At 42.7% G+C, this 27,058-nt stretch overlaps 2 protein-coding genes across 4 annotated transcripts in view; one reads left to right on the top strand and one right to left on the bottom strand.

The window, feature by feature from the left end:
• LOC119375966 (ubiquitin carboxyl-terminal hydrolase 10) overlaps positions 1-13,739 on the bottom strand; it is an 86,768-nt gene extending 73,029 nt beyond the window's left edge. The window contains exons 1-4 of one of the 2 annotated variants that reach the window (XM_049410845.1): positions 13,603-13,739; positions 3,869-3,958; positions 3,258-3,315; positions 1,473-1,636 (exon numbers count right to left, since the gene is read on the bottom strand). In XM_049410845.1, the coding sequence (XP_049266802.1) occupies positions 1,473-1,636; positions 3,258-3,315; positions 3,869-3,958; positions 13,603-13,620 (330 nt within the window). In that variant the 5' untranslated portion in view covers positions 13,621-13,739. Of the gene's footprint in view, positions 1-1,472; positions 1,637-3,257; positions 3,316-3,868; positions 3,959-6,116; positions 6,156-13,602 lie in introns of those variants that run through there. The other variant, XM_037645993.2, reaches the window with a different exon arrangement.
• A 412-nt stretch (positions 13,740-14,151) lies between these two features.
• LOC119375938 (exocyst complex component 2) overlaps positions 14,152-27,058 on the top strand; it is a 56,281-nt gene continuing 43,374 nt past the window's right edge. Inside the window, exons 1-11 of one of the 2 annotated variants that reach the window (XM_049410836.1) lie at positions 14,152-14,382; positions 14,504-14,629; positions 14,737-14,907; positions 16,416-16,548; positions 19,856-19,899; positions 23,285-23,354; positions 23,873-23,997; positions 24,120-24,197; positions 24,305-24,450; positions 26,385-26,466; positions 26,548-26,650. In XM_049410836.1, the coding sequence (XP_049266793.1) occupies positions 14,521-14,629; positions 14,737-14,907; positions 16,416-16,548; positions 19,856-19,899; positions 23,285-23,354; positions 23,873-23,997; positions 24,120-24,197; positions 24,305-24,450; positions 26,385-26,466; positions 26,548-26,650 (1,061 nt within the window). In that variant the 5' untranslated portion in view covers positions 14,152-14,382; positions 14,504-14,520. The remainder of the gene's footprint in view (positions 14,383-14,503; positions 14,630-14,736; positions 14,908-16,415; positions 16,549-19,855; positions 19,900-23,284; positions 23,355-23,872; positions 23,998-24,119; positions 24,198-24,304; positions 24,451-26,384; positions 26,467-26,547; positions 26,651-27,058) is intronic. The other variant, XM_037645966.2, reaches the window with a different exon arrangement.

Here is a 27,058-nt window from a genome sequence, read left to right as displayed (position 1 = left end):
GCAACTGCCAAATCACTAGCGTACCAGCGCAGTCACGCCTAGCGGTCTGATAAACTGTGCGGACTGAATCCAACAGTGTTTTGTGATGGCTTTTACACATCAGTGCACGGTGCTTGGCTGCAAAAGCGGCAACTGGAAAAACGAAAAGACGTGACACGTCCATCATGTTGGCAATCCTTTGAAGGCGCACGCACAACAGAGGGTCCATACCGGCACGATTCATAGGGGCACGGGCCGGCTCGGCAACAACAGCGGTTAGCAGAGAAGCATGGAGTTCCCGGAGTCGCGGCAACCAGAAGTGCTCGCTGTTTCGAAGAACGCGTGAGCAATGACTGTATGTCACGTGAGATTGGGAGGGCCACTCGGCGAGAAGGGCAAAGCAGCTTCGGGAACTCCGTCGAATTCTCTCGAACAACTCCCGAATTCCGAAAGGATGGTCTTTTCGGGCAAATTTTAGTATGAGCTTTCCCTTCGATATGTTTCACCGGCATGCTAAAGCACATTGCTGCTGCCCCTTTAAGGGGAGATGCTACTCGAAAAATGCAAGCTTTTTCAAAATTACGTATTTTTTGTTTTTACTTGTTTTGTCAAGTTTAGTTTCTCTACTTTTATGTAAAAAACATCACGATTGTATTTAAACTGGAAATAGGTTCAAATCTCTTTTAAAGAGCACAAGGCAGCTATTAAAAACTAAAAAGAGCTCATTGTCTAGAGTCCCCTGGAAAACACCACCTGGCTGCTTGACATTGCATTTCACATAAGGAGTTCATCAAAGCCACATGTTCAAAATAACCATGATTCACAAGTTCTCATGATGGAAGAAATATTTTAAAAAGCATATCTTTGCCACATAGATGAGCTTTCATTTCTACCTTTAAAATGCATTTTTCTCAAGATGCAATTTTGGGCAACTTCTTGAGTTTGCACATCATGTTTTTGGTACTTCTGATGGCCAGATTGGAACGAAATTTTTCCCACACATTCCTTAACATGTGACAAGTGCAAGTATCTCCTTCAAAACCTGATATCACTTATATAATTATTATGAACTTAGGGTAAGCAATTAGTATTGGCTGAGCATCTTAAGACTTCTCATATTATAATTTTTCTTGTTCATTAATATGTCTTATACACACTTTCTACTTAGTTATTTGCATTCTACAGTTAATGTGGAGCAATATGAGCCATTAATGGCTCTTAACCATAAAAGCTTAGTGACAGAAAAAGTGTGCACAAAAAGAGCTATATTTTACACATTGTCATGGTGCAAAATAAAAACTATGCAACTTACTATAAAACTGATTACATATTTAATATCAGCACAAAAAACTATGTAAACAGCTAAAATTTCATTGCCCTAGACTACAGATTAAAGAATTTTTTTTTTTTTTCGAGTAGCATCTCCCCTTAACACTCAAAATAACTAAGATACTCTGAATTAACAATTGTATGCATACATGCATCCAACTTACCTCCGGGTTTATAACAGGTGGATGGTGGTGACCTGGTGAATACTGGGCTGGTGGATACACCTGTTGAGGCCGCAGGTAGATCGGCTGTATTTGCAATGTCTCCTGCAATGGGCTGGCCATGGTTGGGTCTGGGTCGAGGGTGCCAGCGCAACTTGGAAGACCCGCTAGAGGTCAGAAAAAAAAAAGAGGGAGGGGGGCTTATTTGATTGCATTAAACACAAACAGCAACACCATGTATGCTTGCCCTGGTGGAGCAATTTTTAAGCACCCAATTGGAACCATATTTGGCAGAAAAAGGCTTTTGATACTGTAAAACCGTGATGATTTAAACTCATGTAAAAACCTTGCTTAATTCGAACAATTTCTGCAGACCCATATTTTAATGCGGCAGCGTTGAGGGGCAATGAGTGTCTTGAAAAGTATTGTAGCTTTAGCTACACTGGCCGAGCTGGAGCGGTTTCACGTGCACGTACAAGAGCCACGCCTAGTGACCGAGCACTCGAGTGTCCGAACAAGCTAGGTACATGAATCAGGATCAGCGTGCGTCTAAACATGCTTGGAGCGCTGGAGATACGCAACTATGACATGGCTTTACTCTGTCACCATTCCAGTCGACGTATAGTACCAAATTGAAATTGCTTTTTCTTTCCATTTCACATTCATTTTACAACTCTATAAGCCAAGCAAGTGCACTTACAGATACATTTATTCATTTTCAAGCACTATTTGGTGGGAGAGCACACGCGCCCATTTCCTTTCCTTGAGGCTGGCGCGATCGCGAACTGACGGCGGGAGCCGAGGGACCACTAGGAGAGGAGCACCGTCGGCCTTTCTGGACAACCCCTTCTTTCCCGCCACTCCGCGCGCCAATCCTCGCTTCCCGGCTCGCGGGAAAGGGAACTCGCCCTGCGAGGGAAACAACCCTCACGGTGGGGAGGGACACGGGAGGTGAATAAAACTGCCGACCAGGCAGAGAGACAGTCTCTCGTGCCCTGCTGACCTGCGAGGTAACACCTCACCGCCCCAAGACCCGCCCAGCCGATCATCGACCGAAGGTGTAAACGTTACCCTTTCTTTTCTACGACAGCGGACTATCCCTCTACGCGACATTTACGCGTTATTGCTAGCGTAGCAATAAAGTGTTGTTTGTTGTTCTGGCCTGTTGCCTTATTCGCCCGAACCCGTCGTAGCTGTGATGACGCGCGCTACGGGAAGGGGACGTTGACACGGTACGACTATTTGCGGCTGGGACCGGAGCTAGGCTTCTGAACCAGCCGTGCGTAGAGCGGACCCCCCTCAATTTATAGATATTTAGTCATATTGAAGCACCAGATGAGCTAGAATGGCTTGTGCCGCTGCGTGCCTGACGCGCTCATTCATACACAACGTCCACGAGTACGCACGTGTTCGCCTGGTCAGGCTACGTGGTGCAGGATGGCTTTGTCTGGCATCAGCTCAACTGAGAATGGTTAAGCCTATATTGGACATTTTGAGGCTATATACAGCTGAGTATGAAGCAACAGCTGCCAATTTCTGCATGCTTGGAGCAGGCCGGCGCGCACGTGACGTGCGAGTTGAAACCCATATTTCTCGCGAGCTGCACTTGAACTTCGTGCACGCTCGGAGGCATTTGTGTGGTTCCAACTTAATATATGTTACTATATATATACACAGTCTTATTTCTTTGCGCAATAACTGCTATTCACAACGAACAAAAACAGACTGGCACTGACTACTTAGCAGCATTACGATATCACATTGAAAAAAAAAAAAAAAAAGTCTCACGTTGCTCAGGGGGCAATGCCCGAGTATCCAGGCAGTCTTCCTCATCTTGCCAAGGCAACTGCAATGATAATGCATACATGTAATACACTGTAGTAAAAATGCAGTTTTATATTTCATTTTATATTTCAAGTAATATATAAAAAATATTTTTATAGTTTAAAAATTTGTGGATCTTAAACATTCTAAATAACTCAGCTTTATAAGACAAAAGCGGAACTAATTTTCAGACTAACACTCTGGAGTTGTTTTTCAAATCATAATTTAATAATATCTAGGGCTTAACATCCCAAAACCACGATATGATTATGAGAGACGCCGTAGTGGAGGGCTCCGGAAATTTCGACCAACTGGGGTTCTTTAACGTGCACCTAAATCTAAGTACACGGGTCTCAAACATTTTCGCCTCCATCGAAAATACAGCCGCCGCGGTCGGGATTTGATCCCACGACCTTCGGGTCAGCAGTCGGGCGCCATAAACACTAGACCACCATGGCGAGGGGTTTTTCAAAGGTGCTGAAATACCTTGAACTATAACCATCACTTAAAACTGCCAGCAATACATTGAAGGTTGACAAACTTCCTTGATCTCTACACTAGTTTTGGAAACTTACCTCAACACAACCACTCCCATTCTTTAAGGCCTCATTTAGAATTTGTATATCTTCATGCGACAAATCATCCCAGTTGAAGAACTCCAGGCTCTAGAAAAAGAAAACAAAACAAAGCACTTTTCGGTAAACCAGGCTTTTGTTTTGATCTGATCAGATGACACACAGTGGCATTCGAAGGAAGTGCACAGGTATGTGCTGTTTAGTCAAAAGCCCTATCCCTTCCCTTTCAGTCACCAACTATGACACACTATCAAACCAAATTTTGTTTATATTCTTGAAAGCAGGACTTAATGTTGAGGGGCTAACGGTGCCAGGGGCTGGCCTTGCCTGGTGATCAGCAATATATGCATATATAAATACCCCCTTGCACACAAACACACACAGGCAGCTTATGTGGGCTGGCGAGCCTCCCTTAAAAAATAAATGAAAAAAAGGGGAAAAAAGAAAGATTTTAAAGGGGCCCTTCAATGTTTTTTTATTTGCCCTTAATAGCACTGGAGTGTGTGCAACATTGAATACTGAAACGAATGTGCAAACAGTATTATAAAAAATTAACACATAGGAACTGCAGCTATCAGCCTTTGAGGTTTAAAGACTGAGGAGACAATGAGAGAAAATGTTCCCTTTTGCATTTCGCTCTGAAAATGATGTCACTGATTTCTTCCAATCAGGTCCAGGATGTGCCTATTTGATGTATACCGGAAGTCATGCCTTATGTTGGCTGTTGCGTAGTGCACCTAGTGTTGTCTTGCAATTGTTTTCAAAATACGATATTTAAAGGGGTCATGAACCACCCCTCGGGCTTGGTGAGAAAACCCATCCTGTGCAAAGCAGACACTGCTATGAACAGCTCAGCCAAATCTTGCAGTTCGCAGCAAGAGGAGTTTAGAAGTGGATCACAAAGTTTTCTCAAGCGCGCTCTCTTCATACATAGGGCCATCCTCGCTCTCTTCGGTTGACAGGGTGCCTGCTGTTTGACATCGAACAACAGATAGCATGCTATTGGCAAAGAGCAGACATAAATAAAGAGTGGCGTTTGGATTACATGCGCTTCTTGCCACGGGGTGCCACCACATGCTGACGCTGTGCTGTGTTTAGTGTGCTAATATTACACAGTAGCCACACTCACACACAAAGCATCCGACAAATCGCTCGGTCTTGACGGATTCAAGAAATCTTTGCAACAATTGGTTCGTGGGGCAATAAACACAGATACTTAGGTCATTTGATGTTCATTTGGAAAAGTGGTTCATTACCATTTAAAAACAGAATTGATTTTCTATCTGGCAAAGTATGAAGAACGTTTCTATATTTTTAGTGCAAACAATAGTGCGGCCTGCCTCATCAAGCCACCCATAATGCACAGACACTGGCGTCACTTTCACATGACCAAACATCCTTTCCTATGGCAAAAATCCATGCTGTGTCACTGTAGTGTGACCAGAAGGTGCTTTATCTGTTGAAATAAAATTTTAACTACTTTGTTTGTGGCATTCCTACTTGCACTGCGATATCCCCGCATTCCATAGTACCAGAAGCTATGAAAATGACATGCTTGATTTGTGCTGCAGGGACACTTTTAAGCACTCCTTTTCTTCAGACCCCTTGTCCCTATACAGGAACATCGGTCCCTGCCCAACGGATATTTGTGGTCCAATGGGATGCAAGAATCGGAGGGTGTAAGTGGACGTGAGAGTGTCTGTGAGTATGAATAAACATGAGTACAAACGTGAGTGACGTGCATGAATGAGAGTACCAGTGAACATCAGTAAATTTCAGTATGAATGTGAAGAAGTTCTTGTGAGTGTGGGTAGGTGTAACGGAGTACGAGCAACTAGAAGTGCGACTTGACGCGAGTACATAATATCAGGGGTTTTACGTGCCAAAACCACGATATGATTGAGGCATGCCCTAGTAGAGCGCTCTGGAAATTTCGACCACCTGGTGTTGTTCAGTGTGAACAGACATCACACGGCACACAGGCCTCTAGCATTTTGCCTCCATCGAAATCCAACCGCCTTAGTCAGGATCAAGCCTGCGACTTTCGGGTCAGCACCAAAGCACCTTAACCACTGTATCACTGCGCCGGACTCGACAAAATATTCTATGCCCACAAAGTTGGAGTGGAAGGTAAAACGTACTTAAAAGCATAGAGTAACAGACATTAAAGGTACAGCACCTTAGAAACAGTACTAAAAATAGCAATAATGGTTATAGCAATGACGTGAAATCACATACTCATACATACCCACAGAACTTCAAGTATGCCCATATTTAAGTGGCTTTAAGCACTGAAAACTGAAAGACAGCCCATACTGTAACTTTACTTTATCCAAACCTGAGGCAAGCACTTGATACAATAGTGTAATAACACAGAAGCAAAAAATTTGTGTGAGATAAGTCCCTTACCATACAAAATAAAAGTACCTTCCCTTTTTCTACACCATGTTTTATTAAGTAAAAGTATATAACACGAGATTCCACAACTGCTATAGCATGAACTCATTAGGTTAGTAGCTAAGACACTTTCTTTTTTTTTCTTAGAATGGAGCACAAAGCCTGAAAAATCTAAACCTGTTGTAAGGGTGAAATGTCCTATGGAACCCCTCACACCTTTATTTGGTTCTTGGAGAGGGGAGTAAGTGGGATGGCTTTGGTAGGCATACTGAAAGTCAATTTTCACTGTGTCTGCAAAAAGTGCGCTAAAACTTTTTTGTGACCTGTTAAGGTGGACTGATGTCATCTGCTCATGAGTGATAAGTTTTGCAAGTAACACAAAAACTAACAGCATGATGCTTTATCTTATCTTAAAAAATAGCAGGCTGTGTATATGACGTTTGCTCCCGTAAAACATGCAAGAACTATTATCTAAATATGTTACAAGTAAAAAGATCATGAAACCTAGTTATTTGACAAGATTTTAGCCATAAACATGACAAATGGCAAGTGAAAAGGTTTTCTTGTCATGCAAACATAGACAGGTTAAAGAAAATACAAGGATAATGTTCTACAAATTATGTGCCTGCACATGCCACTGAAGATTTGAACAGGAAAGTGCAAAGAAAGTTTAAACAAAAACATGGAAAATAATTTTACACACTTTCAGAGTAAAAAATCGAGGAATTTAATGTCTTAAGAGACACCAAAGAGAAAAATTGTCTTTCTCATATATGTGAATCACCCTTTCACAATACCAAAATGCAAATCTTGCCTGGAGAGGACACATGAAAAACAAGAAAAAAAAAAAAAGTGGCAAAGCCTTTTTGAGGCTTACACACCTATGCTATGAGAGGATTTTGCCAGTCTGCTTGGGCCCACATAATTATTTACCAATAAAAATGAAATTGCATACTAAGGCAGCCAGATACTCAGCACAGCAAGTTTGAGGAAATTGTATTGAGGAAACATGGCAAAATCACACACACACACACACACACACACACACACACACACACACACACACACACACACACACACACACACACACGAAAAAGACAAAGGCGTCGCTGACATTCAGGCGCTGAAGTTCTCGCGCAGAATTCCCAAATTAAACTAACCTTCATTTTCTCTACTAATAATGAACCTATGATGGTAAAATCGAAAATTCATTTCTCAAAGAATAACTTGTCAGTCAAAACTGATTTAGAGTTTCACTTTAACATCCCTTAAAACAAACTTTTTCAGTATGAATCTACTGCAACTGTACAATGTAGAATTTCAGCATAATTAGCAAACCTCTGGGCAATGTTCTGACCACTGGTGCTCCACATTAATTGGCACAAGGTCACTAGTGCCAGTTAATGCTCCACATTAACTGGCACTAGTGACAATAAAAAATGCAATAATAAAAGCAAAACTTGGGTTTGCAGACTGTAGGCATATTGTCCCTTTATATCAGTGAATAAGCCGAGTGCACCAAGAAATAATGGTGCAAGCTACGAGCACTGCAGTTTCAAGTTGAAGCTTTAGGCACCATGAATTGAGCATGAGGACAAAGTGGGTCAGGACATGGCTATTAGCTCCCCGCACATGCAAACTGGCCACTAATGTTTTGAGCCAGACATATTCGGCAATTTTCGTTAAACGGACACTAAAAAACACCATTTTTCGATGGCGAGTTTACTTCGCTGTACAAATATCCTGTATCCAGAGATGGCTCCGAGCAAGTGTAAAGCTCAGCAAATGCTGATAAGATATTGTATTTTGATATTAAAGTCAATTTTTCCATGGCACACCTACAGACATCAACACTAGCTTGACGTCAGGCTACAGTACCAATTCTGGTGACTTCATGCAGCAGTCTGGCTAGTTGTGACAACCAAAACTTCCAAGATGGCCGCTTGTGCGTCACGAATGGAGTCACAGTGCGGAGTGGCCATCGAAATGTCACCATATATTGTGCGAGCACGTGGTGAGGAGCTCATACCGTATTGTGATGTCAGGGTACAGTAGGAACTGAAACTAGCTTTTAAAAACATACTGTCATTACTTTTTCAGAGTGCACTCGTGCTTAGTACTACTTTTTCTAGGCTCTTGAGGGCTCGACCTTTCATTCGACGTTAAAACACGACAAATGAAAATTTTCGTGTCAGTACCCCTTTAATGTATCAAGTTTCATGATATTCTGTTAAACCAATGTGACGAAAACTAACAACTTTGAAATTCACAATGTTACAGTGACATTCATATGCAGAGATTTTGGCACAAATTTAAAAGAAACTTTGACCATTTTCTATTTTATTATTAAACCTATGATGGTGCAATTAACAACCAGTACAGTTTTCAAAGGATAAATAATCAGCTAAAACTGACTGACTTTCACCTTTGTGTCTTTTCAATAGACCATGGCATTTTCAATAATTGCTGGGGTTTTACATGCCAGAACAATATCATTACAACAATCACCCAAGTGGTGGGCTCTGCCAATTTCGACCACCTGACCATGTCATTTTTCAATGTGCAATACCTTCACGTGGTATACTTCATGGAAACATGCAAGGCCCACTCATAACCCTAAACTTTGTGAACTGGTAGACACCAGCTCCAGTTTTATGCTCTTCCCACGGCAAGCCAAGCACCTCCTAACCTACACCCCTCCCCCTAAGGTGCACAACACCATTTTGAACTAAGGCAGCATGTTAAATAAGCCAGTCTTGTTAAATAGCAAGAAATGTACAGCCCTTTAATGGGCCACTAACCATTCTGAGCTCAAAGACAAGAGAGAGGTTTCTTTCTCGCCTTGACTACCCTTCCTACAGGCAGTATCACCCTCTCTCCATTTATTCATAAAGCACACGTACAATCGGCGTCAAATGAAACCCGAACAGCGGCAAGCCTTTGCATGGTATAGTGCGGGACGTCCTGCATTCACCATTGACAGGCGCGCGCATCCAGTTTGACCACACTGCGCATATGCGTGCCTGTCCGTGGTGATAACTGGACGGCGCGCACTATACCACTGCGAAGGCTTGCTGGTGTTCAGGTTTCATTTGACGCCGATTGTACAATGTCAGCACTTCGCGCTGAGCCTATCAGAATTGCGCGCTTGCTGGCTACACACTTCTCTCTGCTTGTGCAGTCGAAAACAGCCAAAACAAAGTGAAATCAGTTGATTGCGCATGACAGTCATGCGACACTAAGGAAGAATGGGCGGGCGACTGCATGGTAATGCTGGTAGGAGACAATTCACAACAGATATTCCTTGTATACGGACCAATTGATAGTTTATATCTTAATGATAATGACGTCACGTGAATCACTCTTCTGGCGTCATGAAGTGCACTGAAAAGAAACTCCAGAAGGGTAGATAACTTGCGAAGAGTAATATGCCTGTACCCATGTTCAGTGCACACTGTAACACCAGAACAACGTACTGCTGGGCAAATTGGCAAGTCATCTAAACGGTAGTGAGCGAAATGGACAGCAACGCTAGAAACACAAAACAAGGACACAGCGCTGTGTCCTTGTTTTCCGTTTCTAGCGTAGCTGTTCTTTTCAAGCACCACCATTTGAAGATTATTTGTAACACCCTTTTCATTCTCCACAGTATTTCACTAAATTGCACTACTCAAGTTCATAGGTATAGACCGTTGCACAGACGATTGCCTGGGTGCCGCCATAACCTCTTCAGTCACTGTGTGCACAATTGTGTACATCAACTTCGGAGGCACGTCATGCACCACGCGTTTTTTCAAATGGCGTGAAACTCTGTGTGCACATTAGTGCAGGCTTCTGAGTGGACAACTAGCGCTCACTTAACTTCATCGTGCTGCATATTGCTGCAGAGGATCATTTTGCTGGACACATTACCATGTTCGACGATCGTTCGACTTGCCGTGTTCCAGGACCAAAGTCAAGAGTATTTTTCTTCGCTCGAAATGAATACAACCAAAAAACAAACAGTGCATGCATTTCAGGCTGAATGGTTGATTCTTCTTATGCAAGGACTGAAGCTGACTGATTGCAGAAGACATTTGGTTACATGCTAATTAACATTAATTACTGAAACTCACACAAAACAACACATTCTTTCATTTCCTTTCTTGGAATGTAATAGTGTGCCTTGGAATCTTGCCATCGGAATTTGACGCATTCATAGACAGTGAATCATAATTTGTGACTGAAGGGGATAATCCTCTCTGGGCTGCGCTAAATAGGCACAAACCCCCAAAAATGCGCTGCTGAGGCTGTGACGTCAGCCTTTGTACTCCCGCATGCAGCTCAGCATGGCATCTCTTTTTCTCTTTTTGAAAAGGTCAATACATTGGTGAGGAGAGCTACATGATTTTATAGGCACCACATGCATCACACTCTGTGTCCGTGTTTTCTTCTAGTGTTACAATCACACTGGGCACTTTCAAAGGCAATGACAATAAAAGGGGGGAGAGAGGAATGATGGCTGTGCACTGCTCGATATTCAGCTGCTACCAGCTCCCAGAATTCCAAACAAGAGGAACACAGAGGAGCAGGCGTGATCAACAGCGATAGAACAAGGGATATTTCTGGAGCCTTGTTGAAATGTTTGCTCCAGTGACACATTTTGTTCAGCTGCTGTTTGCTATTTAGCTTCAAGAGCATACAGCCTAAGTATGAAGTACCGCGATTAATTTCTTCCATTGCCTAACTCACTGTGGTCAAGACAGTTTATCTTAAAGGGATACTGAACAAAATTTTCGCCGCCGAGATAAATGGCCGAATTGAAAGATTCAGCGCTGAAATTTGTTGAAACAACCTTCATTTCAGCCAGAGACTAGCAGAAAATAATGAATTTAATGTATTTTTCGTAAATTGACGCGTCTAGCGGCCGCGCCGTAAACTAGGGAGGAAGTGACGCGAAACTCGGCGGATACTGACTCGCCAACCGTGCTCGCTGAAAAATCGCTTACCAATCGACATCGCAAGCCGCCACCCGCTGCCGCGCGTCTCTCTCAAAACGTGTTCTCACGGTCGGGAAGGTGTTCTTGAGAGGAGAGGTGGAGAAAGGGAAGTGGCAGGGCAGGAGAGAGCGTGCCGGTTGCCCCCCTCTTGCTGAAGCATTCGACGTCACGGCCGTCGACAAGCGCACTGGTGTGCAGCCGCCACGCTCTCACAATCCACTAAATATACGGCCAACTGCTCGAAATTATGCGAAATAAACGCTGTTTATAGGAACAGTCGTGTCGTCCGAGTCGAATGCAAGTGTTTTCGTAGCTTTTTCAAATTTTTGTTCAGTATCCCTTTAAAGAGAGTTATCGCAATTGCTTACCCGCTAACTTGGGAACATTAACATTCATCAAATGCTCCAGACACAACTTAGAAAGGTGAGGAGGTGATAGCATGTCTCTTCTTTTGAAAGCTCGCATATACATACTTTATTAATGAGGATTTACAGTTAAACATAGCACAAAAGAAGTAACAAAGTTTGCATAGTAGATCATCACCAACGATAATTTGATGATCTGCTAGCAAAGTTTTGAACATCTCAGCAACATCACTGTTGCACATTTCACCAGCTTCAAGAACTTGCTCTGCTTGAAGCAACTACCCTGCTTTTATCTTCTTACCATCAAAGAACTTCCAAATTGACGGTATAAAGGTGGACTGCTGAAGCATTTCCACTAATGGCGTTTCCATCAGTGCAGTCCATATTTTTACAAGGTAAAAAGAAAAAGCAAGAATCTCTAAACATAAATGACAGGGCTTGTCGGTGCTTTTAGACATTTCAACCTCTGAATGCAAGCCAACATTTGCTGCAGCCAACATAGCAAAAAGGATCAGTTACACTTTCCCAAACAGTTTTTAAACAACTGCGGTTCCTGATGTGCCACAGAAAAATAAGGTTCCCCAAAACCACTGCACTGTGAATATAGAAATAAATGGTACGCCAGGCACTGGCAGGAGAAAAATTCTGAGAAGTAGGGAAGTACTGCATTTCCCAGTAACATGGATTTAAAAGGCATATTAAATACTGAGGCATTACGTGCCAAAACTACAACGTTATGAGGCAATCCATAGAGGGGGACTCCAGATTAATTTGACCCACTCAGGTTCTTGTTAACGTGCAGGTACTAACACTTAAGTACTGAGTTTTTTTTTTTTTTTTTTAATTTCACTCTCCCCAAAATGCAAATGCCGTGGCTGCAAACAACCTGCACCCTCAAGCTTAGCAACACAGCGTTTCAGCCCTTTGATTAATAAAGTTGTTACTCACTCCCTCTTAGCCATCTGATCTGATCTGATAGCAAAGTTTTGAACATCTCAGCAACATCACTGTTGCCCATTTCACCAGCTTCAAGAACTTGCTCTGCTTGAAGCAACTACTCTGCTTTTATCTTTTTCACAAAGAGCTTCCAAATTGAAGGTATAAAGGCGGTTGTAGTGCTCCAGCACTACAACAATGCCAGCATCCATGCACAAACAAGCTACATGACAAAAGATGCAACTGTAAATGAACTATGACTAATTCTATGTAGAAGCGCACTAGCGCGTGTGCAGACGTCATATCGCAAACTGTTCAAAAGAAAGTCGATTTGATTACTGAGCTTACAACATGTTAACATACATAAAAGGCTGTCATTAGTACAATTCGCACCAGCTGCTACTACTCGCTGGTCTGAGCACAAACGTACGAGCCCTAAAGTAGCTTTATGTAAGTTCAAAACAAAATTTCGCGACAGCTTTTATAGGTCCAGCTCCGGAAGCCAAGGTATCAGCCATCAGGTTATACCCATTCAATCAAGTCAACATTTACGCTACCACAACCTGTTCAAACAGAGCCCATCGCGTAAACACTGCGAAAGTCGGGTCTGAGAGCGCAAACAACTAGACAAAACCAATTTTACATGATGACATAAACGGGACTCGTCGGTTTTTGACGACATCTGACCTGTTAGAAGCTAACGTCCGACATGTGCGGTCGACACCGATTACACAAGTAGTTCGAATGTGCAACAACATAAAAGCACTAATGCTCGACACATAGTCTTGCGACAGACAACACTACATTATAATGCCACCGTAAGCAATATCAATTCAGCACATTAAACACACGATGCACAAAAGAGCACGTTGAAAGCACTGGTTGAAAACTCATTTAGGGTTAAGCAGTAGGCCTAAAACTTGCGGACTACAGCTATCTGGCCGCTCAACGGAACCGGCGAAGCAGCCGATAACGACACTGGTCACACCAGTGGATCCCGGCTGATTCAAGGGTGCCTGCCATCGGCACGCGGCAATGGATTTTCGGCATCACTTACCAAACGCGCGTCGCCCATGTCAGAAACCTCTGCGTCATGGCATAGAAACGCCGCAAACCGACATGTTTTGCTAAAAATGGCGGAAGAGGTGGCGGCCGGAGAGCGCTGGCCGGAGCATGCGCCGACACAGCTGACACCACGTGTCCAGTCTAGCAACAATGAACCAAGAACTATCACCGCTATCACCGCTATCACGCTAATCACGGTGTCGCAATCATGCCACTTCTTTCAAAAACGTATAGTTCAATATGCTCCTAACGAGTGTGTGCTTGTTAGTGAGCCGCTTGAAGGGCAATGAAGCGGCATTTTCGTGACTTTCTGAAAAGATCCATTATGTTTTCAAATCATGATGTCTCTTTCATTTACAACCAAAATTTGTCATTGATGTTATGTTTACAAATATTCTTATGATTCAGGTTAAATTTAACTACGATTTAACGTGCCAGGCATGTGCCAGGTTTTGCTTCGAACTGGCTTGAAACGACTTTGTGGCTCTGGCTGTAGGCTGGCTGGACTGCAAATTGGGGACAGCACTTCCGGCTTCCGGCGTTAGCCGACGAGCCGATTTGCGCGATAGTTGTAAAGGGAGCTGGCAGTTTTCGGTATTTCAATTATGCTGCACTGACTGCGCTATAGATATGTAACACCAGCGCAATTAAACCAGGTGTGCCGTACGTTTAATCGGACTGAGAATGTGCGTCATTTATATGCGTGTATTCACTTTGTTTCCTACCATATCTCGCACGGCCAGTGTGCCCCTTCGTACGCCCATTTAATACGGTACACATGTTGCACTTGATAATCGCATTCGTTGATGTCTGCGTGTCGCTTACACATTTCGCAGTCTATGTATTAATTGAACTCTTCTGACTGTGTCGCTCCTATTTTGTTTCTCAATTAGATATAACGATTCGTCTGATGGGAGAGCCTCCTAAAGTAACGGGGCTGTCCCCAGTTGAGGGACCCCCGGGAACCAAAGTTACCATTCGAGGTGAAAACTTGGGCTTGGATCAAAATGATCTTCTGAGTGAGTTTCACGCAGTTCTTTGTCAATACTCATAGGCACCCACACAAAAAAAAGAAAACGGCATCAGACAGTGGATTGAACATTGAATACTCGCATTTCTTTTGCAGATGTTACCATTTGCGGGGTCGATTGTTCTATGTACTCCGAGTGGAAATCATCGAGCAAGATAGTGACTCGAACACGAGTTTGCACAGGGCGAGGCGAAGTGGTTGTCACTACAAGGTCTGGGGGTGTCGGAACATGCACCGTAAATTTCCGCGGAATACTGGAAGTTATAGGTAATGACTCCATTTACATTTGGTCAGCCATTGCATTGCTGCTGTGTCAGCTCTTTCGTATTGTGTGTGTGTGTGTGCGTGTGTGTGTCAAGTTTAGTGTTTACAAGTACCTCTAAGTCGTGCGCAAAAACGTGAAGCTGCATTAAAACACGAAACGCTGCCAGCGTTGTAAGAGCTTCCACGTTGCATTGTAAGACTGCACACGCAAATAACTACTTAGGGCTATGCTGAATTGACTGTAAAATGTGCAAGCTCACTGTGCCAAGTGCACCGGTGCACATTAGCATGTCATTGTAACGTTGTGCTTCATTCCAGTTTTTATGACTGGATGCAATCTAAACTGAATCATTTGTTGTGTCTGCACACATAAGTACAAGTCCCGTGGCCAAATATGAAGTTGTAGGTACAGTTGCAGGCTGCTGCAGCTGTATTCCAGCAGTGGTATGTCAGATTTGTAAACATAGCTGGGTGCTTAAATACAGGTGCCATTTATAATGAACAAAGGGGTCAACGTTCGTACTGAAACCTCCTGCTTTCAAGTGCTGCTCCGAGGTAAGAGGAGGTTCATCTTGTAATGCAGCGAAAACACAAGAAAACAGGAAAGAAGGACATACAAGTTCTCTTCTGCATTCCTACAAGATGATATACACCAACTCGCCCAAATTGCTTCACTTCTAGAGGAGGTTGACACAACATTTAGTGCTCCTAGCATTTACTCTTTGTCGACATTTTTTCAGTGCCAAAAACATCTGCTTTTTGGACTATGGTAGCTGTGTGCTGGAATTGAACCACATGTCTCACTTCCTTCAAGTCCTTTCTGTAAAAATAGCATACATCTGCCACAGTCTAGTCGGCGATATCGAAGCATTGATGAGAAATCTTCACTTACTGCAGCTCTTTAAAAGTAATCACATCGTCCGGTAAAGGGCCACTTGAAGGAACACTAAATCAGAGCGGTGTCAGGAAAATGTTGTTCTGCAATAGCAATGCAACCACTCTGATTGTGAGAGTGCCTGTTTGCTACATCTGTCTGCTACCTTAGCACATGCACTGCAAAGCTCATTCCCTCTTTTCTCCTTTTGAGCTCTAGGGTTTTACATACCAAGACCACAATATGATTATAAGGCATGCAGTAGTGGGTGACTCTAGACCTATTTTGGTTTTTCGAAGTGCAGCAAATCTCGGTAATCAGTGTTTTTGCATTTCGTCTCCATTACAATGCATCTGCCATGGTCAGGATCGAACCAGCAATCTTTAGCTATTGCCCCACACTGTAGCCATTAAGCAACTGGGGCAGGTCCTAAGGCCTTCCGTTTCGCTACCACTTCCCATGCAGGGTACCATGTAGACATTTCTTTACCAGCATAAAACTGTGCATCTCAGTGCTTTTTTTTTTCTACTTGCTTAACCACTTCCTTGACACGATATTCATTTCCTAGTGATTTGCATGTGATGGCATGAAACTTACGCCCAGATTAAGATGGTGACTTTCCTTTTGGCTTTTGTAGGTCCAACAGTCGAGTCAGCCATTTGGGTGGACGAGTCACATCTCTTTTCTGATGTGTTTGGCCGAAAGGGTCATCCTGCATCTCCTGCTCAGCTGCACCCAGAAGACCCACTTGGCATCTCAGATGAGTCCGTGTTAGTGCTGATTTCTGATAATTGATTATCGATGGCAGCGATCCAGCTGGAAGGTCTGCATGTAGTAAGTGGCTCTTGAAAGATTTGTGTTTGGGAAAAAATTTTTATCAAGCGGGCTTTTGGATATGTTATCCGAAATTGTAAGTATAAGTATCTACGGCCTTGTCGTGTTTTTTTATTGCAGGGTAAAATTATTGTTGTCCTTTTTCGTTTTCAGTAGTACACTACTGATTTCTTAAGGCATTAAATCTTATTACACAGTTCTCTGCAGCTTTGCCATGTAAACACATTGTACCAAAAAAAAAAAACAGACACATATCTGCATGCATATACATGCACAAGCTCTCTTGCTGTTCACCTTATGGCACTTGCACCTGGTGGATGTTTTTCTGAGTCACAGAAGAATCAAATTTACTGGTGAGTATTTCAAGATGTTATATAGGAAATTGCTTTTGTCTCCCCTGTTGTCTTTGTTATTTGCACTGTAGTAATTATGAACCAATACCAATAAGCTAAATTCATCACTCATCTGTTTGGTATTCTTACAGAATGATACCATGGTATTAAAGAACATCTTTTTAAATTTCTGAAATGCAGCTGTTACTGAGCAACAGCACAGGGAAGAACTAGACAGTAAGCACAATATGAACAGAATGGGTGGTGACATTAACTGCTTTACTTAACATGCACAAGATAATTTGTGGCAGCAAGAGTGGCACTATAGAAAAAGAAACCTAAAGATAAATCATGCTCTGTTACTGTTCTGTTGCCATCTCTTAAAATAAAAAATTCTTATTCTGAGGCTGCATTGCACACATGTGGGGTGAGTGATTTGGTTTATTTAATCAACACTGGCCACTATTGCTGCTTTCTACTGTATATTCATATAATAAACCAACCAATATCCACCCTTCATAGTATTTCGTATTTTAAGTATCTTCATTGGGCTGTGAATACGTAACCTAGTCACGTGCTCAATCGATCCATCTTTCTGTTGTAATCATAGTTCAGTAATAAAAGTTGCTGTGTAGCTTGACAGGGGCTGCTAGAAGATGGTGCTCGTGCATTCACAGCCCGGATATCCTGGATGTGTGTGCATTGGGTCTGTCTCTTATGACCATGAAGCCTGGCAATGGCCACTCACTTACTCTTGTACAATACTTGACATTATTCTGTGTTTACAGTTTTCATATTAACTGTGAATTTTTTTTTAGCAGTACTATAGTTATTTAGTTCAGTTAATTCAAATTTTATTGATAGAAGAATGAACTTATGGTTCCTGGGAGCTAGTGTGGGTTGACTATAGAGATACAGCAATGCACGCCCGTGAGTAATAGTATACAAACCGCAAGCTTGCAAAGAAACTGAATTTGTGATTGAGACGTGCAGACTGAAGTTGATTAGTGCATTGGAATATTTATAATGCAAGGACTGCAGTCCTTAATTTCTGGTTGGATTCATAGAAAACTAAATAGTCATCACGAGATCCCTGGCTTGTGTACTTTTCTCAGAGGAGTATATAATGTAATTTGTTCAAGTGTTTTTCCCAATGGGAAAAAGACGTATTTGTATCTATCAGTGTAAGAAATCGAGAGAGCCCAAAAAAGTAAAGCATTAGTATTTCACTAAACACTAGGAAAAATGAAATTTCTCAAGAATTTTTAGTAGGGGCTTCTTCTGTGCATATTTACATCCTACATACATAGTGTTTAACTCTACTAAACATCTTCTGCTGGTGAGTATTTCTAGCTGAAAAATTGGCGCAAAGGTGGCCCTCAATGGTGCCAGTGGTAGACAGCCATGACATGGTGTGTTTGCTTTTTAAGAGAACAGACTTTTGGGCTAGTTGGTTTGGTACATTCAGTGAAGCCATATCGTTGAAAAAACAGAGACCAGGGAAGAGGACAGGGCATGTGTTATTCACAACTGATTTTAACGGCAAAGTAAGTTTCCTGTAATTTGTCAGAAACAGAAATCATCATCACGAACCGGCACGCGCTGTCTACATCCTCTTCTTCATCATCGTCCTTTTCTGCTTCGCTCCCAGAACACATGCGCCGATTTCTCCAGCGTGTCCTGTAATAACCCTGACGGGTGAGCGAAGGAGTACAGAGAGAGAGAAAGAAAGAGATATAAAGAAAGGGAAAGAGAAAAATTCTTGGCAAAAAAATTCTTCCATGCGGCAGGATTCGAACGCGCGTATCCTCGATCCGAAGACGAGCGTCCTAACCACTCGGCTATCCAGGCACGCTAGCATAGCATAGCCTTGTGTAGCATAGTGTAGCAAGGGGGTGGGAAAGGGAAGTGAGCGTGAGGGGGAGGGAAAGGAGGAGGGGATAGAGAGTAAAGCATAGCGTAGAATGAATGAGAGAGAAAAATGCGGAAAGAGAGAGAAAGTGATGAAAGAGCGAGAAATAAAGAGAGAGAAATAAATAGAAATAAACAAAGAAAAAAAGACAAAAAACAGAAGAAAGAAAGGCAAAATCTTCAAAACTTAGCAAAACAGCAAAAGCCAGGACTACATAGGTGCCCATCAGCTCCGCTGTCTCTTTAGCATTGCGCCTCCAGTGTAAGCTACGCAAATGTTTTTATTTCTGAATCATGTTTTACTTAAAGCAAAGATGAGGACAGCAAAAACTGTGTCAAAAGTGCAAACCAGCATCATCCAGATATGTGATTTCCTTTGTGCTCAGAGTAAAATGCAGATATCATACATCCATGGTCCTCTTTCCACTCAAGCAAGTTGCATTATTGCAATACCAAATGTTTGGATGCAGTCAAATACTTCAAGCAGCCAAATGCAGAATTCTCCAGTGAAATGCTTCACTTAAAATGAGTCACTAGATTTGCATTAAAAACTGTCAATAGTATTGCTCATCTCTCCCTAAAACATTCTAAAACTTTTGACATCTTTGAATGCCTAGTTCTGTAGGACCTAATAAAGTTGTTTTCAATTCAATCTTTAAAGGCCTATCACTTCAGAACACTGGAATCTGCTGTCAGTACTGATGTTAATGAGTGCAATGTGACAAAATTTAAACGGTTATTGTCCTATTTTCAAAAATAACTTCATCGCATCTGTGCCAGGCAGTACTTTTGTATTGCCTTCGTTGAAATACTTTGTGTTGCCTTTCTTTTTTTGAGTTTAATTTACATTTATGATCTTCCTTAAGTAATATGCCCTCAGAGTGGCATTTAAAGGATAGCCTTTCTCTCACCACTCCCTCATGTAATATCCCAAGCGGGACCTTTGAAGTAATAAAATGAATGAATGAATAAATTAATAAATTATGGTATTATCTTTCAGCAAACGGTTCCCAGAGGAAGAACTGAGACAGCTGTTTCCGGAAGGTAATTTTTTATTGCTGTTTTATTTGCTATCTTTCCAAAATTAAATTTTGTCAGCCTCATCACATAAATGCAAGTACTATGTGTTTTCTGGAGTTGGTTTCCTTATTTGAACCCCATCATTAGCGTGTTTTGCTTGATGGCTACCATACCTGTTCACATCAAAGTGTCTGCACAATGTAGCAATTGTGCATGTATACACCAAGGTTCATCAGCCTGCCTTCTGTTTATTGACGTGTGTTAAGGCAGTGCGTGGGCTCCCAGGAGACAAATCAAGATGATGTTTGGGTAGTGGCTAGAGCAAGCCTCATTTTCTAGTGCATGCCTAGCTTGCGCTCCGAGCTGCTATTAGTGGGGTTGCCACATAACTCCCCTGCCCAGCATGAAATTATGGGGAGTGTGAGGAAGATGTATGCAAGTGAAAAACCAAGGTAGCAGAATGAAATGCAGAAAAGTATGGACTAGAAAGTGGTGCAGAAAAAGCTGGCATAACAGAAATGACTATTCACAGAATTGGTTGGCATGTGTACAGTTAATGGTAGCCAGGTACAGTCTATACGTATACAGGCAATGTACAATGTCCAGTGTTGTTTTAGCTGAAAAGAAGCCCAAGTCGGGAGCAAGCACAGCAAGACTAGTGCACTGTTGTAGTTCAGGAGGTCATTCCTGAGAGTGATGGTGTGGGTATGAAGACGCTGTCTATGATGCAAGAGGTTGGGAAGATAACTTGAGCTATATGCGAAAGGATTGGTCGGTTGCATACAAGGGATGAAGACCTGTTAAATTAATAGACATTTTCTCTGAACTCACCGTGTCATCGTGGTTTCATCCTATTGGTGGTTACCTGTGCAACTAATACCTGTACACTTGGCGATATACCTGCAATGTCTGTGACTTAGGAGTTGCATTCTTCAGCACGTCCCTACGGTAACACATGCATGGCCAACAACACATGAAGTCTTGGGTGGTGTTGGCAGGATGTTGGCTGTTCTATGAAACTGCTGAACAGAGTGAGGGAATCCTATGTGCTGGTGCGATGCCCAATCATACCGACAGACAGGTGAAGGGATGCCTTCGCATTGCTTTAGTTGTAGTGTGTAATGTAGTGCAAGCACATACAGCCTGAGAGTTGTTGCACGAGCAGTTGAGTACCAAGGTCTGGTGCTAGGTGCAGTGGGGTTGTGGCTTTGGAGGCATGAGAGATGGATTTGTTGCGACCAATTGTTGCAGTGGTGCTGTTTAGATTGGTAGACATGTTTTTTAGAAGGTTGAATGGCTTCTTTCATTGTTGACTGAGGGCTCATGAAGGCGCTTGGTATAAATGACGAAAGGCCATGTTTGAGAGGTTCGAGGAATCTATGGCTAGCACGGAACTATGTCTGCTAATGCTAGAGGCAAAAGCATGATTGCCTGACACTCGTGTCTGCTCTAATGTGCTCGTATTGGTATTGGGGCTGCCTTGTGTGAAACAGCTGGTACTGGAGTAAGTGTCCCCTGTCTTCCATATCACTCTATGAGAGAGATGAATCATTTTATCACAGGAAGTTGCACAGACTAGTGCAACTTGACTTTTCACTAGTCTGTGCATCTCCCTCTTGTGCATGTCTGTTTGTTGCACTCTTTTTTTCTCTAAGCATCACGAACCAACCAACCTGGTAAGTATTAGTCTTTCTAATTGTAGAAACTGTACACTGTCCATGCCGATTTTTCAAATTTTTTATGGGTCCTAGCCACAGCTGCATGAGCGTTATACCTTCTTGTGATCTTGAAATGCATGCACAGGTAGCTCACTCTGAGGCTGTGTCATGCACATTGTGCAAACCGCCCTTACAGGAAAAAAAATTACACCATCTCCCTCTAAAGGGGACCATGAGGCGATGCGAAGCTGGAGCACTTGCACGATCGCGTTCCATTGGCATTCGTTGGGCATGCTACTGTTCTTGGGCATGCTACCAACCTCGCGTCGTGGAATGCGAAAAGGAACGCTACGCGCGTCGTGTCTTCCCTCTAGCCTGGCCGTTAATTCTCACAGTGCAAGCGGGGAACGTGGTCGACAGACGCGCGAGAGGGGGCAGCGTAGGAGAGGACGTGCATGCACTGGTGCTCATCGCGTCATTGCGCGGGAGAGAATTTTGGCATGTCGAGCCCGCAACACACTTCATTGGACCATCACACTTCATCGGAAACACCAACGGAGTCAAGCGGAGTGAACCGAAGCAAGTGCTGAACTGAACGCGCGCAGCGCTCTACCCGCTTTATATTCACACTTGAAGGAGAGGAGACTAGAGGAGGAGAGTAGCACATGCGCCGCGAGAGCAGAAGCGAGAACGCAAGAGAAGTGCAAGCAGATGGTAGGAGAGAAGTGGAAAGAGTAACGCGCAACTGTTGGAGAGAGGGAAGGAGGAGAGTTGCGCATGCGCAGTGTGAGTGCAGACGCCGACGCGGGACATGCCGCCGCTATAGGATGCTTCGCATCTAAAAAAATTCAGATTGTGTGATAGCTGTGTGGCTATTGTGTGGTGACTCCCAGCTGCACATGGCTGCAGGTGCCTGGGTTTGCATTGCAAAGCACAAAGCTTTAGCGTACTGTGCCACAAAACTCTGACATAGCATCTGTTAGGCTTTCATTTATTCAGCGCCATCAGTGTGCACCCGCAGAATGCCTAGATGATGCTCTGCTTCCCCTAATCACTTTTATTACTTAGCTGCAGGTCACAGTTTATTTTACTGATAAAACATTACCAGCATACTAGGTAATGTTTGCTCCTTTCCTATCGACAAAATCCATCTGCCCCATAACTTCCATATCCTTGCACTCATTTGGCATATGGGAACATAGGAGTTCTTATAGGGGATCTCATGTTCCTATGATATTATGAGATATGGGAGGTATGTATGTGAATTGTGGTTGCTTTTTCTGTAGGATCACCCTATATTGTAACATGAGTACTAAGTTTGTGGGCCGCTGCAGTGGTGTAGTGGTTACGGTGCTTGCCTGCTGACCTAAAATACAGGGGTTCGATCCCGGCCGCAGCAGTCACATTTTGATGGAGGTGAAATGCTGGAGGCCCATGTAATTAGATTTAGGTGCATGTTATGAAGAACACCAGGTGGCCAAATTTCCGAAGCCCTCCACTACAGCATCTCTCATAGCCTGAGTCGCTTTGGGACATTGAACCCCATAAACCAATCAACCAACTATATTTGTGGCAAACTTAGTTATTTTTGATACATGGCTGCATCAAGTTGATGGTGACCATGTATAAAGGGAACAGCTACCCTTTTAAAATGCTGAAAAAAAAAAGAGGCGTACACCATCATGAATGTTTGTTAAATTAATAATATTGAGAGCTTTCCAATTCTTTCCACTGTTTGTACATACTTCTAGGTTCAGGAAATCTGCTTTCTGAGAACTTCAATCCCGCGTGCTACCTTTTGGAGAATTACAACAGCACGAGGTAAGGCTTGGCCTTTGGTTGCTTCGCTCTCTGGCCTTGTTCATAGTATAGTGGTGGTTTACTCCAGTGTTGTTGCATCAACTGCTAGGGGCTGCTGGTTCTGTGAGGAAGTCTACATCTGAGTATGCACTACTGAGAGGTTCTTGTCATGCAGTGCTTTGCACACTTGCCACATTTTGACAGCTTTGCATGTAAATGCAGGCAGCAATGTCCACATGGCTCTAAAATGAAAGTGTGCATTATTGCCGCACATGTCCTCTATTGACGGTATTGAGAAGAGTCAGTAGCACTGTCCTGCTTATTTGTGATGTGTGCTTACAAGATAACTACAAGGTTCTTTTGAGCAGGTGTTGCACCAGTGGCCTAAGTTAGCGGCTGCAAGCTCTTGGCAGGTATCTTAAAGGTGGTAGTTTAAACTGTGATAAGATTTGTGCGTGTAAACTTTCTGAGGGAGAAGCAACAGAAACCCAGTTTTATTGCTTTCGCCTCGACCTCCCACTTTTTTTTTTCTTCTTCAGTTTCAGTGACTTGAAAGCTGGGCTGCTAAGCTTAAAGCGGAAAGTTGGCCAGCTCCAGGAAGGTCCATCATCATTTCTGAAGTCAAATGTCAATGCCATTGTTGTTTGCCTGGATGTACTTCATGGTGGGTGCCTTAAAATTGCGCGGATTGAATTAAAACTATGCATGTGTGTGGGTTAGTGCGAGCATACACGTGCGAGTTTTCGTGGCCTCTTCTTTTTAACTATTTTCAACAAAATCTTTTAGAGCTTCAAAAGGCCATGGAGAAAGATAAGCAAGAGATGGGGTCCGACTTGACTGAAAAGCTTTACGAAGCTGTGACAAGTGGGTATTACGTTGGCTTTCCATTTTTCGCCTTAATGTCTACTGTCGTAATGTTTCAGATTATCCTATTCTGAGTTGCTTATGTTTCCATAATATTTCAATTAAAGGATCCAAGAACGAGGCAGAAAACATCTTTGAATCCATACTGGCCAGAAAAGATCAAGCGGATTCCACACGCAATGCCCTTGGAATCTTGCAGAAGTTTAGGTTTCTTTTCAACCTTCCCGTCACCATTGAAAAGAACATCCAAAAGGTATTCTGTTCCAGCTCTTTTCTGTCTTTCTGACCAAAATGGCCAAGGCACAAGAATATAAGTTCAAGTCTGCAACATCGTACTGATGTACTGATGTTGCTGTTCGTCCTCACATTTTTTTTTTGCTTTGGACTTCACTTTCTCGTCTTTTTGCAGTCAACAGTTTTCAAGTAAAAAAATTTAAATCGAGTTTTGAAGAAATAATACACTAATCAAAATATGATTTTGTGCTTCTATTTAACATACCTTTAGCATTAGAGATGGTTGGTGACAATTACCTTGTGAGACCTATGTTGAGCATGTAGCTTCCATTTGTACTCATGGCAGGCTCATAGCAGATTGAGTGGACAATTTTCATTAAGTTGCATAAAGCCTATTAAAGTTCTGTGCTGTACTACTAAATTTCCATGTAATATCCTGAGACCCAAAAGAGACCCAGGCTGGGCTTTGCCAAGCTGTTCCTAAGTGGTCTTCTTACTGACTTCCATCTTTTTTCCTTTGAGATGAAAGGTTTACTTATTTATTTATTTATTTATTTATTTATTTATTTATTTATTTATTTATTTATTATTTATTTATATTCTGAGTACATTTTTACATTCGTCCTGGATAGCAGCGCCTTGCAGAAATTGATCTTGTACTCCACTATCTTTTACTGTGATGGCTTTTATGAGCTTCAAAATTGGGTTTGCCTACTCAATCTGTCCATATGTTCTTTCCATTATTATGGTGACAATGTGCGTTAAATCATCATCATTGTCATCACTGGGCAACCTCCTCATCACCAGCTTCACTTGAGCCTCAGGGTCAAGAGGAAATAAACTTTGTGCCCAGCACTACCGTGAATGTAGTAAAGCTCATGCCCCTGCAGTACTGTGCCGTTGATAGCTTGACACACTAACCACGCACAGCTGTGCAGCATTGCCCCTTGGTAATTTGTTTGAGGATGTGTGCCCAACAAGTACTTTGATTGGTCTCATCTGTGCATGTATTTAAAGGGACACTAAAGGCAAATGTTATGTCGACGTTGAGTGTTGAAATAGTGGTTCAGAAACCTTGTAGTGCTACTTTTTTGCCAAGGAAGTGCTTATTTTGAAATAAAATCACGTTTTAGTGCTCCGCATCATGTTAGCGCAATTCAAATCACCCACCTGAGAGCGGTCATTCTCACGTCACTGTTGCCGTGCCCAACGTTGCCCGCCTTTACTGCGCGGCGGCTTGCACTAGCAGGTGCACCATTCGGGCATCCGGCAACATCACATGTATGTGGCATTTTGTCGAACTTTCTGTCAAAGCGACTTACACGAGCGCGCAAAACGCATGCGGCAGTACGCGATACCGAAACTACCACTGAGACGCGACCACATGAGTGAAGGGCGAAGTGCAGTTCGGCGAAAACGGGACCCTTGAACCACGCGTGCCGTTCCCCATGGCAACGCCGAAAAGGTCCTTTTTTCCATGAATCAAACACAAACAAACAAGCAGCATTTCATTACATCTCTTGATGCACGGAAGGTTCTTTTTTTATTGCAGCTAGTTTGATTATGAGTGATTAATTGTAGTCGAACTCTCTCACGTCTGGATAATTTCCAAAATGTCCCGCTCGTGGCGCTCATCGTGTGATACATTTAGCTTAATTTCTTGGTAAGTAGGGCACTGCTGTTGATAATATTGCCGTTTTAGACGTCATACATTGAGCTTTCACTCTGACATAAATTGTTATTTACCTTTAGTGTCCCTTTAAGTGGCCAACAGGCAGCACAGTAGTAGATGATGACAATCTTGTGTATGTTGCAGACGATTTGTTGCATAATAACTTGGCATTGAATGCAAATTGAAAGCAAGTGTGTCAACTAGATTAAAAGATTTGACCATTAAAGTGACCTTTCCTCTATCCCCCTCCCTTTCATTTTATTTATTTTTCACCTAACTAGGGAGACTATGACATTGTTATCAATGACTACAATCGAGCAAAGTCCCTATTCCAGGATACTGAAGTGGCTGTATTTCGCAGAGGTGCGGCTGTTTATATTTGTTAACACATCTCTGGCATATATCTGTTCACTGAGCTGTGACTTTCTTTGTTCTTTGCTTCAGTTTTTAACGATGTGGAGCAGAGAGTGCAGAGGTTTCGCAATTCGCTTATGGACAGTCTCAAGCAGCTACCCATGCCAGTAGACGAGCAGAAGCGTTTGATTAGGTGAGATTTTAGACGATGAAGCATTATATGCATGTGTTGCTGTGCTGAGAATGAAGGCGTTGGTACTCATGATAAACTTGCTGGGTCAACTTTGAAGATGGGTTCTGTTTCATATCGATAGCTAAACGAAGGGTGGAGCCACTTACTGAATGAATGGTTAGTTGTCATTTTAGATCCAGTATGACCTTTGAAATGTAATTTGACGGCAGTAACCCTTTTCTTTCCTCATGTGCTATCTGTCCTCATGAGTCTTTCACTTTTTTGTTAGTTTTGTTTTAATCATGTCATATTGTTTCATTTGGTAATGTGACTGTTTTCAGCTCCAACTGCCTTGATATCCTTTACAGTTTGCTTCCAGATTCCTTTCACATATTTGTGGGCTAGGTGATTAATTAAATTTCTAGCTTT

This window comes from Rhipicephalus sanguineus, chromosome 1 (assembly GCF_013339695.2).
Source record: "Rhipicephalus sanguineus isolate Rsan-2018 chromosome 1, BIME_Rsan_1.4, whole genome shotgun sequence".
NCBI classification, from domain to species: Eukaryota; Metazoa; Arthropoda; class Arachnida; order Ixodida; family Ixodidae; genus Rhipicephalus; species Rhipicephalus sanguineus.
The sequence above is the reverse complement of the archived record's forward strand: the minus strand, read 5'-3'. Positions and strand labels throughout refer to the sequence as shown.